We start from the raw sequence: 16,217 nt of genomic DNA, 5'->3' as shown, positions 1-16,217 counted from the left end.
AAGAGCAAGGAGTGACAGTATTAGCAAGTGCAGTGCTAATGCTAAAATTGGCATATCACCCCCTTGCACCTCATCGCTGCTCCTTACCCATCATCCACCTGCTGGCTGGGATCTGGCTGGCCCTCCCTGAGGGCCTGTGCATTGGAGCCCTGCTGGGCGGTGTCTGCCGTTGCTACAACAGTGGCTCCCCCTGCCTGGTCCACATTGCTAGGGCCACCAGCCTCTCCAACTCCTTCTTCGAGGTTGCAAGAGGCCAGGCTGCTGGTATCCATGGGTGAGCCCTCCAGCTGGCTGCTGACTGCTGTCAAGGCATCAGAGTCTTCAGCCCTCTCTGGAGAAAGCGAAGCTGGTGGGAAAGGAAAGAAAGGACTGAGAGATAAGTCTGACAAACGTCTGTCAAACCCGAATTCTTTTCATCAGATTCAGCCCAGAACATGGAAAGGACAGAAACCTACCCATTGACCTCCTTCTGGTTTTTAGACAGCCTTCCTAAGAAGCAGTGATAGAAACACTGCCTGAAAACCTGATACACTGGATTCAAATTCTGCTGCCCATTACGACTGGGCTCTGGTTCCAATTCAGCAAGGAAACTTCTTCTTTTGGCTGTGATATACCCTTCACTACCACCTACTATAGAGTAACAGGCTTCAGAAATTGCCTGTGAAGACTGTCAAGGCAGAATACTGAGCTGAACTGACAGGTCTGATCCAGCACAGCATTTTTATTTTTAAAAATGAGAGAGATTCAAAACGTGAGCTTAAACCTCAATAAAAAGCTACTTAAAAAACAAACAAACATCCAGCCAAATTTTGAAAGCTAGGATCAAATCATTAGGTGGGTGAGTAGGCTTTTAGTTTCACTTTGCAAATTTTAGTTAATATGCAAATATATGCACTTAAAAAAATGTTTTTATTAAAGATTCTCTTGGGTTACAAAAGTGCATACAGCATTTCTGCTTTCCGTTCATAGGACCCTTTCTACAGATCAGTTATACTCAATATGAGACACTTATGTTATAGACAGTATAAGGCTGGGGGAGAAGAGAAGTGGGGAGAGCGTATGTGCAAGGTTTTTGTGTCAGTGTCACGTGGCCAGGTTCTCTATTCATTTATTAGTTTTCATTGGTGGCGAGAGAGGTTGGGGGCAGGGCATGGTTGGTTGCCTTCAGTTGGCTGCAGTGAGTTTTGTTTGCGTGTATGAGGTGGAGTTGTTGTTAGGGTCAAGTTAGCCCTATTGATTTGTATGCTGCTGGTGGGTTCCTTGTTTTGCTGGGCTGTGTATGTAATAAAGGGGAGCCACACTGGGGTGAAGGTGTCCTCTTTTATTTGCCCCTCTGTCAGTTTCAGTCTGTTGGCTAGCTGCTCTAGTAGGGCTGTTTCCCATATGGTTTGGTACCACTGGTTCATGTTCTCTCCAGTGTCTAGTTATGATGCTCCTGGGCGCTGAGTAGGTAGGTGGCTGGTGAAAATATATGCACTTTAAAACTATTGCTGCCTTCTCCTGAACATGTGGAAGATGGTAGGAATCAGAGTATGTTTATGCACGTACAAGTGACACACAGCCAAAAAGGGGGTAACACCTGCTGCAGGGTGAAGCCTGGGGCCACTTACTGATGGTGGGAGCAGGTGAAAGCTCCATCTGTGTGGCCTCAGCATCAGTGCTTGGCCTCCCAGGGCCTGAGTCTTCCTGTTCCACTGGCATCAGCAACTGCCCAGAACCCTGGGCATTGGACTGCCCCGCCAGCTCTGAAGGAAGCTCGCCTGCCCCGGTCACCTGCTGCTGTTGCTGTTGGGGGCTCTCCAGCGTGACCAGAGTCTGCTTGGGACCAGCAGAGGCGTCTTCAGCTGCAGCTGGGACTGCAGGATAGCCATCAGGATGGGCAGCACCATCTGGGAGCCAAGAGAGGGAGGGAGGCTGTCTTAAAACCCAGACCACTGAGCAGCAGCAGGATTTCAAGCAGGGACTGGGCTTCAGCCTTTCAGCAAAGTAGAACTGCACCCTCAAGGTTAGTTCAAAAGCTGGGCACATCAAACACCCACCCCAGTCCTGGGTACTTCACTCCTCCCAGGGAAAGTAGTAAGTTGTATAGTTATCTCTGATTTGGGGCACAAATCCCTACCCCACAACAATACAACTTACTACCTCACCCCAGCAAGAGCAACGTCACAAACTTCAGCGTCAGGCAACTGGTTCTTCCCCTGTCTGAACAGCCAGTTTTTTAAAAATCCTGCAAAATCCTTTCACATAGATCTGAGGAGAACACTCATGCAGATGATCCTCTCTACAAGCCACAGCAAGATCCAGGGAATCCTGCCTACAAGATCTAATGACACACTATCCCACTATGACCCCCCACCCCCAAATTTCTTTCCACATCTAGGGATGGAACCCAGGAACTCAGGGGTTTTGATTCCAAATTTCATTCTTGAGCCCATGTTCTTTCCTCCTGATCTAGGCGTGGTTTCTCAGTGGCTTCTCTCTTCTTCAGTGCTAGCACGGCGAGTTGTGAGTCCTCATAGGAAAGACAGTAGATTGTATAGTTATCTCCAAGACCGGGTGTGACCCTAAAACTATACAATCTACTACCTCATCCCAGGGGGCCCAGGAACAGCATCTGCTTCAGTTGAGCTGAGGGAAGAAGACACCATACAGACATAGAGTAAGGGAACAAATTACCTGGAAGGTTCTGCTCAGCAGAGCTGTTTGGCTGGGGTAAGGCTCCCTGCAGAGGGGAAAAAAAAAGGAAGATTCATCTGATTAAAAAGAAAAGTAAGATTCATCTGATTAAAACTCATCTGGGCAGGAAACTGCCTATGTAGCTTCTGACACCCAGGACAAGGAAAGGAGGCAGAAGCTTCAGGTCACAGCTGTACCTTCCCTCTAGAGTGGTACCTCTGGTTACGAACTTAATTCGTTCCGGAGGTCTGTTCTTAACCCAAAACCATTCTTAACCTGAGGCACGCTTTTGCTAATGGGCCTCCCACTGCCGCCGCGCCACCAGCGCGCGTCTTCTGCTCGCATCCTGGGGCAAAGTTTGCTACCAGGAGACCTACTTCTGGGTTAGCGGAGCTCGTTACACGAAGCGTTTGTAAGGAGGACGGTACATAACCTGTATGCCTTTTGCTACAACAGCTCTGCCCAATTTTCATCTAGTCCAGTGAGGCACATCTATCAAGATGTTCTCTTCTACATAGAAGCAAGCATTCTAAATACTGCTGGAAAATGTGTCGGTAAGTTTTCCTTTCTGTAATTGGTTGACAAAGATATCCGGCTTGTATAGATTATATACAGAAAAATGTCAAGATATTCTATTCCCTCAGATCCAAAAACAATCTTGCTAAACTGTCTTAGATTTCCTTCTTCTTAGTTGAGATTTAACAGCTAAATTCTGTATTGAAAGAGTAAGAGAATGACCACTTTCTCTTCTGCAAATGTTTGGAACAATGGAATTACATCAATGAATAAACTTCATGACAATGTCCTCATAGCATTGACAGGCAGCGATATGAAGAAACACATTAAAGTGTGTCCATCCCTGTCTCTGCTAACTATTATAGGTCTGACTGTTACCATATTCCACTTACTGCTGGTGTCTCTATTCTTGATACCACAGTTTCTTTTGTTCCTGTAACAGTGTGGGGGGTGGGGTGTTTTTAAAAAGAACAGGTGTAAGACCTGGCTCTAGGAAAGGAATGTGATGACTTTCCTTCTTACAAAGAGCTACAGTGGACGCTCATGTTGTGAACGTGATCTGTGTGGGAGGGACATTCGCAACCCGCAGCGTTCGCAACTTGCAGCGCCGCATCTGCGCGGGTCGCGATTTGGTCTTCTGTGCATGCATGAGCGCCAAAACCCGGAAGTAACCTTTTCTGGTACTTTTGGGTTTGGCGCAGTGCGCGACCCGAAAATGCGCAACCTGAAGCATCTGTAACCCAAGGTATGACTGTACTAAGAAAGATCAGCTCTCAGTCTAGTGTCTGAGTTTCTGCTTGCCTTCCTGATGGGAAAGAAAGGAACAGAGGTTTATTCTCTGATTTCATCTCTGTCTGCCATGTGCAAAAGAGCACACAGACATGTGGAATTATATACTGAAATGACAGCGGGGGTTTCTATTTTGTGTTTTCCCTTATACATTTAAATGAATGAACATTCCCAACTTTTTTAAGGTGGCCCACTTGCCATAATTTAAAGTTTACCAAAAAACAGTTCACGTCTTTGCTCTGGAGCAAAACTGATTTGCTGTCTTATCAAGCTACCAAGACCTAAACATGTCTGCTGGCATTTTCATTCCAAATTATAGGTACTCTGCTTCTCATTTACAAACCAGTTGCATATATTCAAGGTGATATTCAACTGATTCGCCTTACTAGTGCAAGCACTATCACGTTCCCTGCTTGCAGCCCATGCCCTCCCTGAAACTTCTCTGGAGGATTTGGGAAAACACCCCTAGAACAGATTTAGGGATGCACAGGAGAGTGTTCCATTGTGCAAGCAGAAAGCCTTGTGCTAATTTAACAGTTGCCTTGGTGCTACAATGAATACAACTCTTAGTCCTGTCCCCACACCCGTCACAATGCAGCTTCCATAATGAAAGCCATACCAGATGAAATCAGCCCTGCTGAAAGTTTGCATTCAACAAGCTTTTAAAAAAGGTCACAGATGTTCAAGTTGGGCTTCTAACCTGGGCATTTTGCTCTTTGTCTTCTGCCTCCTTGGCCTTGTCTGCAACTTTGGCCTCCTCCTCAGCCAGCTGTTTTCGCCTCTTCTCTCTACGCTCCTCTAGTTCCTCATCTCTCAATGCTTCCAGGTGGTTAATAATGGGAACTTTGACCACTGAATGGAGAAAAAGCACCAGATTAAACAGAGCCAAACAGAGAAGGGCCTGCATTGGCTGAAGCAAAGAAAGTTACTTGTTAGCTCACCTGACACACAGTCATGCATGCTCTCTGCATCTAGTACTTTGCATTCTTCTGTCCAGCGTGTCAGGGCAGTAGGGATGCTTGACAAGGTTCCTATAGAAAGAAAAGTGGAGGATATATTACTGATAAGCCAATCCATACAACAGCTCACCAACACCCTCAAGACCCACAGTTGTGCCGTTGGCCAGCCATTCTGCATTTCTCCACTTCTGCCTGACAGTTGAAAATGTTAACTGACTCCATTGATAAAGATGTTTGAATTGATGCACAATGGTATAAAAATGTTGTAGGCACCTGGCTGCTAATTCACAAAAGGTTCTTTTGCAGTCTCCTAAGCATCCCTCAAATTTTTCCACTTAATTTTTTTAAAAATGAAAAATTGAAATTTCAAAAAATGTCACTGACCAACCACTCCCAAAAAGTCCTGCTTTGGCCTTGAGAACTTTAGTTCTCACTGCACCCATATTTACACTTTGGCTCCCTGAGGGCTGACAATAGGGTCGATGTGGCCCAAAAAGGCTCAGCCATTCCCACTGTAGAATTTTGATCCTTTTGATTTTACCTACAAATCTAGTAAACAGTCTTAAGGACTTGCCTGCCTGGCTGGTGGCTGTGCTCTGGTCATGGAAGAAGTCATCCAGCAACTCATCATCTGAGCGAGCGATTATGTGCACGTCGTCGTTGCCTACTAGAAGGCGAGCTCGACCTCTGCTTTGTAGTGGGAGGCTACTGCTTAGTTGAAGAATATCTGCAGCTGCTGAAGGGCCCAACAACCTAAGGAAGACATAAAAGGAACACTTGTTTTCCTACACAGAGATGCAGTGACTTCTAAAAGAGTCCCCCAGTTCTCAGAACAAGATTATGGGGAACACTGGGGCAAACCAAACTGGGTTGGGATGTTGCCAGAACAATTCACTGTTCTGTATTCTACAGCCTTTGGCAAAATGTGATACTCCTCCACTCCCTCAAGTCTCACCTCTGCAGGATCAGAGGTGGGTTGGGCTGGCGGGTGCCAGGGTAATGAACATGGATGGTATGGCCAGTGTTTGCTGTCAGCTGCCGAAGGGTCCTCTGGCTGCGGCCAATGCCTTGCGCCAATCGCGTAGTTGAGGAGCCACTACCCAAAGTCAAGGAGCTATGGTCTGCATGCCGTACCATGAGTGGATGAGTGGCAGGAATATTGCCAGGTGATGGAGGAATATCCGCTGGGAATAGAAATAGGCAAAGTTAGCAAGCCAAGATGGGGCTTTGAAGACATACAAATATAATTTCGCTGGAGACAAGAACTAGTCTGAAATAGGGTCAACAAAGCCATAATTACAAAGCCTCCCAAATTTCAGAGCAGCATTTTGGAGCTAGAAAACAGATCATGTGCTAGAACACAGCACTGATCATGGATAAGGCAGGAAACGGAACTGAGATGAAGCTGAATGTGGCCAAAGTCTGGTTGCCTGATCCTGCCTGTTCGGGGCAGGGGGAGGAGACAACCCATTATGTGGATGCTTCCGTCCCACTGGACAGAGAATGCTATTCCATTTCAAATAAAACCCCAGCTCCCTAGTCCATAGGATGTGGGGGAAACTTTGCATCCTGGCTCCCAGCCCCCCCCCAGAATCAGCCATGTCCTGTGGCTTTCCAGTTTTTAGAGTTCTTACTGGCGCTGGAGAACATGTTGTCAAACTCAATGATGAGGTCATCTTCACGGTCAAAGCGCTCAAAACGCACCAGTGGGGAGGCATTCATATCAGGGTAGTCTTCATCTAATTCCATCTCGGAGCCATCATCGTCATCTTCCTCCTCTTCGCCTTCCTCACCTTCTTCATCATCCTGGAGGGAAAGTTATCACCAAACACAAGGCTAAGCAAATGCCGGCTAGAATATGGCATCCTGAAAACCAGTCTTCATACCTCCTCACTCCAACTTTAGTCACTCTCTTTACCTGGAACCACAGACTGAGTCAATGGAATTTTTGGCTCTCACACTATAAATTATTCTAGATCTAAAACCCAAACATCATGGTGCCTAACTCACATTAGCTCCCCAATAAAAACCTATTACATGCTGTCCTCAGTTGTGACCACCCCTTCCCTGTTATTTTTGATATCTGTCCCACAGCCTCCTATGTTAAGATCATAAAGCACCCACTGGACTGCACTGCCTTTCCTTCAATGCCCTTACCTGGTCATCTTCATCCTCCTCCTCTTCTTCTTCCTCTTCATCCTGACTATCATCTTCATCCTCATTGCTGCCACTGCTGTCTTCCTCCTGTGTGTGCTCCTCTTCATCTTCAGGATCCAGAATATTCATAGAATCTAGAGAAGATTAGAGAGTGTAGCTATGGTGAGTTGGCCCCTGCAGGTTAAGCGAAGATTCTTCCAGTTACCTTTCTGGCAAGTTGTATCTTCAAACTCCTTTTGCCAGACAGGCAAAACCTCACAAAACCAGGTCTCAGAAACCTCCCCTTCCTCCCGCTTCTCTTATGAGAGTGCAAGCCTATAACAACCCTTCTGCATCATGCTAGTTCACCCTTCTCTTGCACTTACCCTCCCCCTCCCCCTCCAGGGACTATAGGCACTTCTACTGACTCCATGTAACATCGTAGGCAATGCCTCACCTTCCCTGTTGGCCTGTAATGTGGAAGCCTGGCTGAGATTGGAAGGTGCCTCATCCATCAACACATCCTCCTGAGACTCATCCTCTCCACTTCGGCCCACTGAAGGACATAAAGGAAGTGTATAGGGCTTAGCAAAGTTATGAGCAAACAACCCTCTCCCTTTAGAGGACCTTCTGGGCAGTCCCTAAACTTGATGGCCATTTATCTTTGAGTGCCCGTTATGGTCTTGATGTGATGCTGCTTTCCATATACAGATGGCGATTTTCTTGGCAGTTATAAAGCTACCATGACAAGCCTCTTGCCTCTCAGAAGTCACCCCGCCCACCAATAATTGTATAGGAATAGATTATCTCTATAATGGGCGAAAAAGCAACATGGACATATATATATGTCTGATATAGCACCCATGCTGTGTGATAAAGAATAGCTGCAGGGAGGAGGAAGAGAGAAGAACAGTAGATGATCTCTACCTGGAGTGGTCTTATGAGGTAGGATTCTCTACAGCAAAGCAAAAAAGGCATTTGGTTCCCTCAGAGGCCACACAGAGGGGGAAAGGCAGAGAGTCCAGAGATCCTGAAGGAAAGTCCTGAGGCAAAGTGTTGGGGCTTTGTACTCACCTATTATTGTACTATTCCCTGAGCCACCATCCTGCTCTAAAAGCTCATCGATCAGGTCCTCTAGCTCATTTTCCACCTAGAAGATGGTAAAGACAAACACACTGGTGATCTCCAGTTCTTTACAATCAAGTCTCAAAACCGTAAAACAAGCTGCATCACCCTGACTTCTGAAACAGGTCTGATTTGTGCTCTACCCACGTCAAATGCTATATACGACAGGCATCCCAGCCTCAGGTATCACAATCTAAATTAAGCAAGCAAAGGGTCATTTCAGTTTGTGCAGCTATCCAGATTGTACTCATTAATCTCAGAGCAATGATGTGATCAACAAAAGTCTTTATTTACACACTCCTCTGCATATAGCCCTAAATAAATTGCAACTTTAAGCAACACAAGCAGGAATGGAAGTGATCCCAGCTATATGTCACCAACATCTCATGCCTTAAAACCTGTGGCCACCTCCTGCATGCAATACAGGCAGGGTCCCTACAAGCCACCATCAATACCTGCATCTCCTGTGTGCTCAGCACCTCAGGCTGTCCAGCAATCACAACGGCATCGCTCTCCGTTTCACCATCCATGATGTCACCATCTGTCACTTCTGCTTGGGCAACATCATGGTCCTCCTCCGGGGCCTCTGCTTCCCCGCTCTCCCCTGTAAGTCAAGGGCTCAATATTACCTTCTCAAGTCATCCTTGAATTAGCTTAAGTGGCAGACAGACTAATGGAGACTCATAATGGAAATCAGAAAAATTCCAGGCCAAGGAAAGGAGGGGATGGCAGGTGTGGCTCTTATCGTGGAACAGGTTGATGAAAAATCACAGAGAAGAGGTACGTGACCCATAAACAATGGATGCTGAGGATGGCATACCTGCATCTTGTTGGCCACTGTTGGCATCTTGTGCTGCTCCCTGAGCATCCTGCTCCGCCTTGCTCTTGTTCGAGGCACTTTTGCTACCGAAGAGACTACTGGGCTGGTTGACAATTCGTGATAACGTTTCCAAGGGTTTCAGGGCTGCATTTACTGTGTTGGCCATGTTGGGACTTGGGAGGAAAAACACATGCCAATATGAGTTTCCAGACTGTGAACAAAAGTCTTAATAGCAAAGCTAACCTTAGCTGGGGTAGAACGAAGAGAAACCTCTAGTGGGAAGATGTCATGATTCTGCCTGCTCTCTCAATATGCCAATTCAATTATGTTCTAGAGATAGGGGGAAAAACTTTCTAAGGCCAAATCTTAATGGAAGGGATTGTATCTGTCTTCTACATTTGGTCCTGTACTTGTCCCCTACACCAACTGTTCAACATCATCCCTGATCATGAAGGAGGCTCCGCTCCATCTCCTTGCGGTTAAATAAGCCACGTACCTGGATAGATCAAGGCTGTGAGGCACCCTGGCCAGGTCATTGACCAATCCCTTCTTGAGGAAGAGGCGGATGATGTTGTTCATGCCATTATGCTGGGTCTTTGCTGTGGCATTGCTGTAGAAGCTAGAGGTGGATGGGCATGATTCCATAATGGTGCTGATGATGCACATGACAGCTTGCAGCCTAGAGAGTGCCAAAGCGGAAAGTGACATTTCTTTACTTCCAGAACAGTGTCATGGTTAGCAAATCCTGCAATACCCTGCCCTAATCTCTGTAACAGGAAAGATCTTTTTTCCTGCAGCAAGTATTCTAATTTAGTAAAGTGACAGAGAACCTGTGACCCTCCAGATATTCTACAGCTCCCATCTTCCTTGCCATTACCCATGCTGGCTGGGACCGATAGGAGCTAGTGTCCAACAACTTTTGGCAGGCCGGAAGTTCCCCATTCCTGATTTACGAAATACTGTACCTGAAAATTTTATACAGTCGTACCTTGGTTCCTGAATGCCTTGGTAACTGGACATTTTGGCTCCGAAACGCCACAAACCCGGAAGTGAGGGTTCCGGTTTGCTAACATTCTTTGGAACCTGAACGGCCAACGTGGCTTCCGATTGGCTGCAGGAGCTTCCTGCAGCCAATCAGAAGCCATGCTATGGTTTCTGAACGTTTTGGAAGTTGAATGGAGTTCCAGAACGGTTTCCGTTCAACTTCCAAGGTACAACAGTACTACTAAAAAGAAACATGATTTAGCCAAGACCTTTGCTGGGGTGCAAAGCTACAGGAACCTATTACAGGAGAGTTGTAATACAACATCCTCTTCTCAAGTGCTAATCAATCCTCAACATCTTCCAGCTCACCTGGCATGCTTTTCAGTACTCTCTGTCATGGCCAGTGCCCGACCCAGGGCTGCCTTCACCTCATTCACCAGGGCCACCTGGGCATCTGTGCCACTACCTGCTGCAGCCAAGCTGGCTAGGAAGAGGCGCGCCAAGGCTGGCGTATCTTTGTCTTCTGCATTCTGGGTGTGAGGGAGCAAATGGTCCAGCACAAAGGCCAACACACTACAGTCCTGAAAAGACAAAATGAAAGATAGTAGCGAGAGCAGGCCAGGATGGCCTAGTCTTCTTTCATCAGCAACTCCTCCTCCCAAGCAGTCTACCCAAACTCACTCCTCTTCTCTGGAACCTAGCAGTGCTGGCCCCAAGTCTTATTTTGCATTTACCCCACTCCTAATCCACAGTTCCTTAGGTTTGTTTTGTTCTTCCAGGGCTTCTCACCTCCTTTATCAGCTCAGACTGGCCCACAGTATAGTTGTAGTTGGCAATTAAGGTGGCAATGCCAACATATGAGCGCACAAGTTCTGCCAGCAGCCTCAAGATGGTGGATGTAGGCATAAGTGGCTTGCTTCCCTTAGCCTTCTGCTTGTTCTCCTCTGCTGCTTTATCACCCTCCTTATCCTTCTTGTTTTCTCTTGATTCTTCAGGAGTGGAGGCTGTAGGACACAAGGGAAAAGGAGACCCAGTGAAAGAAATGTTCCCTGCCTCCCTCCCCAAAACAACCTCCCCATAAAGTTTCAGGAGAGACATGGTTCCAGTATGGCAGATGGGGTTTGATCTCACTTTCAGGAAAAAAACTGAGGGGCCCCATCTTTACAACTAAGACAAATGAGACTGGCGTCCCAACACTTGAAGTGATTGAGCAGGGGAATGTCATTTTGGGTCTGTTTTAATCAGGGACTAGTATTTCCAATCGCAGGATAGCTTCAAGGGAGATCCCCAGAGAGGCATTAAGACACTGTTGTGTCTAATCAACAAAGATGAGACTTACCATCTCCTTGTGGAGTTCCAGACTGGGGAGTCTCAGCAGCTGCACTATCAGCAGCAAAAACCTGAGCCTAGAGAAGAAGAACAAAGGCAATGAACAAAATGGTCCTGAATGGCCTAAAATCCTCCAACAGAGTTCCACACATGACAAGGGACTACAGTTTTCACGGTCATTTGCTACTTTGGAGCAACAGAAAGGTGGAATACACAGAGGTCTCAAACCATAAGAAACCAGAGGAGCAGTCAACATCTAAATAATGCTTCAGATACAGTCCACAACCCCCAACAACTGAAAACCTCAAAAAGCAAAAGGAAATAAAAGAGCCAAAAATGAGATGCTATGGGATTTATGATACTGCTGCAGAAACAATGGCTCAATGATTTTGACAGCTGATAGATGTTACTGTGGAGTTTGGGATTTTGCTTCTGGCAGACTCACATTGATGCCAAAGCCGGTCTGAGAGTCAAAGTCACTGCCCTGACGGGTTAGAGAGCGATACTGCTGGTACATATCATCTCCAATTTCTTGCAGGATCTGGCTCATCTCCTGGTTAGTACTGCTTGCCTTGGGTTCAGACTTGTCTGCTGGAGAGGGGAAATGAAACCATGACCACCATTGACACTGTCTCTTCAGAGAGCCGTTATACATATATACATGGCAAATTCAAAGTGTTTATTTCAAGAAGCTAGTGTGGTGTTTATCTTACACCCAATTCCATGATCTGAAGACTTGCTGAAAGAAAAGCACTTTGTTATTACTAGTCTTTTGGGGATGGGAAATGAAATGGTTAATACTGGGTTCCAGCTTTAATAAAAAGGACTGATCAGAAGGGAGCTTCTGTTCAGGCAACAGAAAGAGGCCCTTGGTTCCCCCATGCATAGAAATTCCCACCCATCCTGTCCCAGGCTGTCATGTACCTTCATCAGGGGCATGGTAGGCAGCCAGAGCATTCAGCATGTCATAGATCACCTCCTTGATAGTGTCAGGTATGACAGGCAGCGGTGAGGGCTTTACTGGAGTGGTTTTTACCAGCTGCACAGCGTTGGGGCCCTTGATCCGCAGGTTCTCGAATTCGTCATCAGAGGCTTGGGGAGCAAAAGGAGAAATAATAAAAAAAACTAGAGCAGCCAACACTGGTAAAGGAACCTAGGACTTAAGGAGGGAAGGGGCTTAGTACTTTGCGAATTTTCCAGCTGCTTTTTACTTTGGCACAAGATTACTATAGGATTCATACTTCTCTTCTATCCCTGAGCCAGATCTCCTTCTACCTCAAATTATTATGACGATCCTTGTGCAAATGGGCACAGCATTAGTGCGGACACTGTAGGAAAACCAGCAGGGTTCTGAATTACTTACCAGTTCCAGAGCCACGGGGAGCAGGTAGGGCAATGCGAATGCAGCCATTGGCCACCTCAGTGAAGATCTCTGGGTTGCGGCAAGCAGATGGGCCCAGCACTCGCAAAATGTAGTTGATCTCCCGAGAGCCCAAACTGCCTGACACGACACCTGAAGTTGTGCTGCCTGCTCCACTGGTGGCTGCTGAGCGCACAACCTGAAACAGACAAAAAGAGAAATGTGCGTTCATACTGGCAATTGAAAAAGTCAGTTCTACTGGACAAGTCAATTGGGATTTCAGGAAGCCTAAGCAATTACTGAAGCAGCAACACTTTCCATATGCCGTCTGAGCTGAGTCAAGTCTCCTCTTTAGTGTGCAAGACCTATACAGAAGAAAGCTTCTAAGACTCTACCTTCTCTATGGTGAAGTCAGCAGAAGCAAGCCATACCTTCTCCATGGTGTGATGGAGTGTGCAGGGATCCTCGATTATGTGTCGGAAAAGAAGGGTGACAAGAGGCGTGAAGCCGTTGAAGCCAGAGCTTTGCGTGAGACCCAGGATCATGCGTGTGCTCTTGAGCTCTGCAAACATCATGGCATATTTGTGGTGGCGGGTGAGGCGCAGACAGAGGCGCAACGTGGCGTGTAGTGTGTCCGGTTCCACAGGAACACCCAACATGCTGACACAGGCACGGATCAACACGGTAACCATTTCCTCTGTCAGGCCCTGGATGAGGATCTCTGATGGTTTGGCCTCTTCTGAAGGTGCTTCCTTCTCCAGGGTGAGACTCTCAGTAGAAGCAGGGCTATCTGATGAGGGAAGATAAAATAGGTCTGAGGTTACAAGTTCCAGTCTCCTACTCTATAGGTAACACAGTGATGAGACTACATATTCAGTACCATTCGCTTTCTCCTCCTTTGGCTTGCTTTCAACCTCCTTGCCTTCCTCCAAGGTTCTCTCCAGCTCTTGTCCATTGCCCTCTTTCATACTCTTACTGAGCCGGGGCACCCTGAGCAAAGTCAACATTACTGGACGCCGGTTCCCAGTTTCTTCATTCACCTGATTAAGGAAACAAGAGGGAGGTTAAGACTACCATACCCCATGTGCCCAACGACCTCAGAGAACACCCATGACAACATTCCCAGCGCCTATACCTGCACCATTGTAGTGAATTGCACAGTATAGCGCCGGCGGCCAGCAGTGAAACGAACACTGGTCTCTCCTGCTTTCCACGCTGTGTCGATGGTGCTGTTGTTGCTTGCACTATAGCTACACCAACGGCCTGAGCGATCGTCAAACCAGCGCCAGTTGTTGCCATTGGCTTGGAGGTACTGGAGAGAAAGAAGAGAGATTCTTAGCATTTGCAGACCTACACTGCAGTTCTCTCCATGTCTACTCAGAAGTGAGATCCATAAAGTTCAATGGAACTTGCTCCCAGTTCTAATAAAAGCAGCCTGGTTGTATCAGGGCGTATTGCAAATGCCACAGCTTATTTGCCTTGCACACTCACAATTACACAGTGGCCAGGATCCTTTCTCCCAGTTCCCTTTGTAATAGCTTGCATTTCCCATACTACCACCCTGAGCTCATACCTTGTTCATCTGGGCCCTCCTCTTGGAGGAGATAGCTGTCTTTTCATAGAAGTCAATCAGCAACAGCACTGGGGTGATCCACCTGTGGGAGGCAAGTTAGTTACATCAGCTAAGGCATCCAACAAAATATATTGCATGCGTTCCTAAGCCAAGATACTGCAGCCATTTTTGGGACTAAAATGTTTCCTGTCAAGGAAACAGTAGCAAGACCTTCTGGCCAGCAGGCAAGCTAGCTTAAAAAAACACATTGGACTCAAGGAGGGAGGCAAACCCAGTTTCATTCCAGGTTAGTAACTGCATCCAGCATTATTAAACCATTATGTATTTCATTAGGTACAAATACAAAACTGGTAGCTTCTCCTTACAAGTAAGACCAGAAGCAAAACCCAGGTGCTTTATATCAAAGTGTGGGTAAGCCTAGCTTGGGGCTTTCCAGCTCTACCCTATATCCTGTTTTGTTGCTTACTTTGGTGTCTGCACTTCCTTTTGCTCCTTGGCAGCTTGCAGGCAGGGCTGCACCACTTCTAGCAGTTTGATCAGAACGTTGAGGATGCCACTAGATTCTACAACACGAGCACATGGCAACTTAAGCTCCTGCAGGGAAACAAAGGTAAAGAGGTTGGCAACCATGCAGCAGATAGGACTAATCGGAGCACAAACTGACCATTACATTCAAAGTTTTAAGTGTTATCATCACTTTAGAGCCAAGTGAAGGGCGAGTGTGAGGCATTTTCTTTTCAAGTGCATGCTCTATTGTACAGGTCCTCAGCGTAGTTCACATCTAACAGCATACATCAACCTCTTTATCCAAAGTTTATTGAAGTGTTTTTTGATATACCGTAAGCCGCCCACAGTGGCTGAGGAACCCCAGCCAGATGGGTAGGGTAACAACAACAACAACAACAACAACAACAACAACAACGGTTGTTGTTGTTGTTGTTGATGATGATGAATGAAAAGCACAATTGTCCTGTAAAAATTGCCCCATCCCACACAACTGTATGTTGTAATACAGCATTCCTCAATCAGGTACCCTCCAGGTGTTAGCAACAGTTCCCATCATCACCAGCAAGAATTTGGAAGGCATCAGGTTGGGGAAGGCTGGCCTAGTAGAATGCAATCTGTAGCTGTGTTCACCAAAGTTATTTGAAGTTGAGCATTTTGTGGTTGTTTATTTATTTATTTATATATATATAGATATATTTCTGTATCCTTGAAAAAAGGAGTATTTCAGTGTCAAATATAAAGTATGAATTTATTAATGTTAATGTTATATAACACATACAGACACTGCTTAACATATAGATGCCTAAGCAGTTACAATGGAAAACCCTAAATGACAAAGTATCATGAACTAGAGTGATCAGGTCCACTCTCTCTATCAAATAATTACATTCCTTATGCTCTATATCCTGGAATTTGGGAAGTGAGAAACATCTAGTGATTAAAGCAATGAAACAACAAAAGAGGGCTATGAGATAAATGCTATATGTAACGAGCAATCCAAATTCTATAGGAAAACATGATAGCCATCACCTCAAAGGCTTGAAAGTCCAGTCCTGACCCTCCAACCCCACCCCAGGTAAAAGTTGAACAAAGACATGGGTAACTGGTGGGGGTGGGTACGTCTCCTTTCCCTTTCCTTGGACTCACCTCAAAAAGTAAAGTTAAGAGCAGGATGCGTGTGGCCAGGTTGGAGGCCTGTGGCAGGGTAGCCATCTGGCTGATCCACTCCGAGACAGTCTTGGTGTCACTAGTGGTGAGGGGCAGAGCTGCTTTTATGAGGACATCAGCGGCTTCCCACACCTGCCAAAGAAAGGGCATGTTATGAATGAAGTGGATTATCAGCAAGATAACCTTTCTTGGACACTAGTCTTAATCCATTACAGAACATCCAGAACACAATGGCACTAAGGTATTTGCTCAGAAGGCTATGATGCTAGGCCCTAC

At 46.3% G+C, this 16,217-nt stretch overlaps 1 protein-coding gene across 6 annotated transcripts in view; it reads right to left on the bottom strand.

The window, feature by feature from the left end:
- Positions 1-16,217, bottom strand: part of HUWE1 (HECT, UBA and WWE domain containing E3 ubiquitin protein ligase 1) — a 98,727-nt gene that overhangs the window by 19,520 nt on the left and 62,990 nt on the right. For 2 of the 6 annotated variants that reach the window (XM_077921145.1, XM_077921147.1), the window contains exons 37-62: positions 15,921-16,073; positions 14,734-14,861; positions 14,268-14,349; positions 13,830-14,006; positions 13,575-13,734; positions 13,126-13,484; positions 12,700-12,893; positions 12,259-12,437; positions 11,780-11,925; positions 11,345-11,411; positions 10,795-11,009; positions 10,375-10,586; positions 9,518-9,700; positions 9,022-9,194; positions 8,657-8,805; positions 8,151-8,226; positions 7,534-7,632; positions 7,098-7,231; positions 6,575-6,746; positions 5,896-6,124; positions 5,515-5,693; positions 4,923-5,012; positions 4,682-4,833; positions 2,677-2,722; positions 1,611-1,889; positions 88-346 (exon numbers count right to left, since the gene is read on the bottom strand). In XM_077921145.1, the coding sequence (XP_077777271.1) occupies positions 88-346; positions 1,611-1,889; positions 2,677-2,722; positions 4,682-4,833; positions 4,923-5,012; positions 5,515-5,693; positions 5,896-6,124; positions 6,575-6,746; positions 7,098-7,231; positions 7,534-7,632; positions 8,151-8,226; positions 8,657-8,805; positions 9,022-9,194; positions 9,518-9,700; positions 10,375-10,586; positions 10,795-11,009; positions 11,345-11,411; positions 11,780-11,925; positions 12,259-12,437; positions 12,700-12,893; positions 13,126-13,484; positions 13,575-13,734; positions 13,830-14,006; positions 14,268-14,349; positions 14,734-14,861; positions 15,921-16,073 (4,292 nt within the window). Of the gene's footprint in view, positions 1-87; positions 347-1,610; positions 1,890-2,676; positions 2,723-4,681; positions 4,834-4,922; positions 5,013-5,514; positions 5,694-5,895; positions 6,125-6,574; positions 6,747-7,097; positions 7,232-7,533; positions 7,633-8,150; positions 8,227-8,656; positions 8,806-9,021; positions 9,195-9,517; positions 9,701-10,374; positions 10,587-10,794; positions 11,010-11,344; positions 11,412-11,779; positions 11,926-12,258; positions 12,438-12,697; positions 12,894-13,125; positions 13,485-13,574; positions 13,735-13,829; positions 14,007-14,267; positions 14,350-14,733; positions 14,862-15,920; positions 16,074-16,217 lie in introns of all 6 variants that reach the window. The other 4 variants (XM_077921148.1, XM_077921150.1, XM_077921149.1 and 1 more) reach the window with 2 other exon arrangements.

This window comes from Podarcis muralis, chromosome 17 (genome assembly GCF_964188315.1).
Source record: "Podarcis muralis chromosome 17, rPodMur119.hap1.1, whole genome shotgun sequence".
Lineage (NCBI taxonomy): Eukaryota > Metazoa > Chordata > Lepidosauria > Squamata > Lacertidae > Podarcis > Podarcis muralis.
This window is presented reverse-complemented; position numbering and strand designations above follow the sequence as displayed.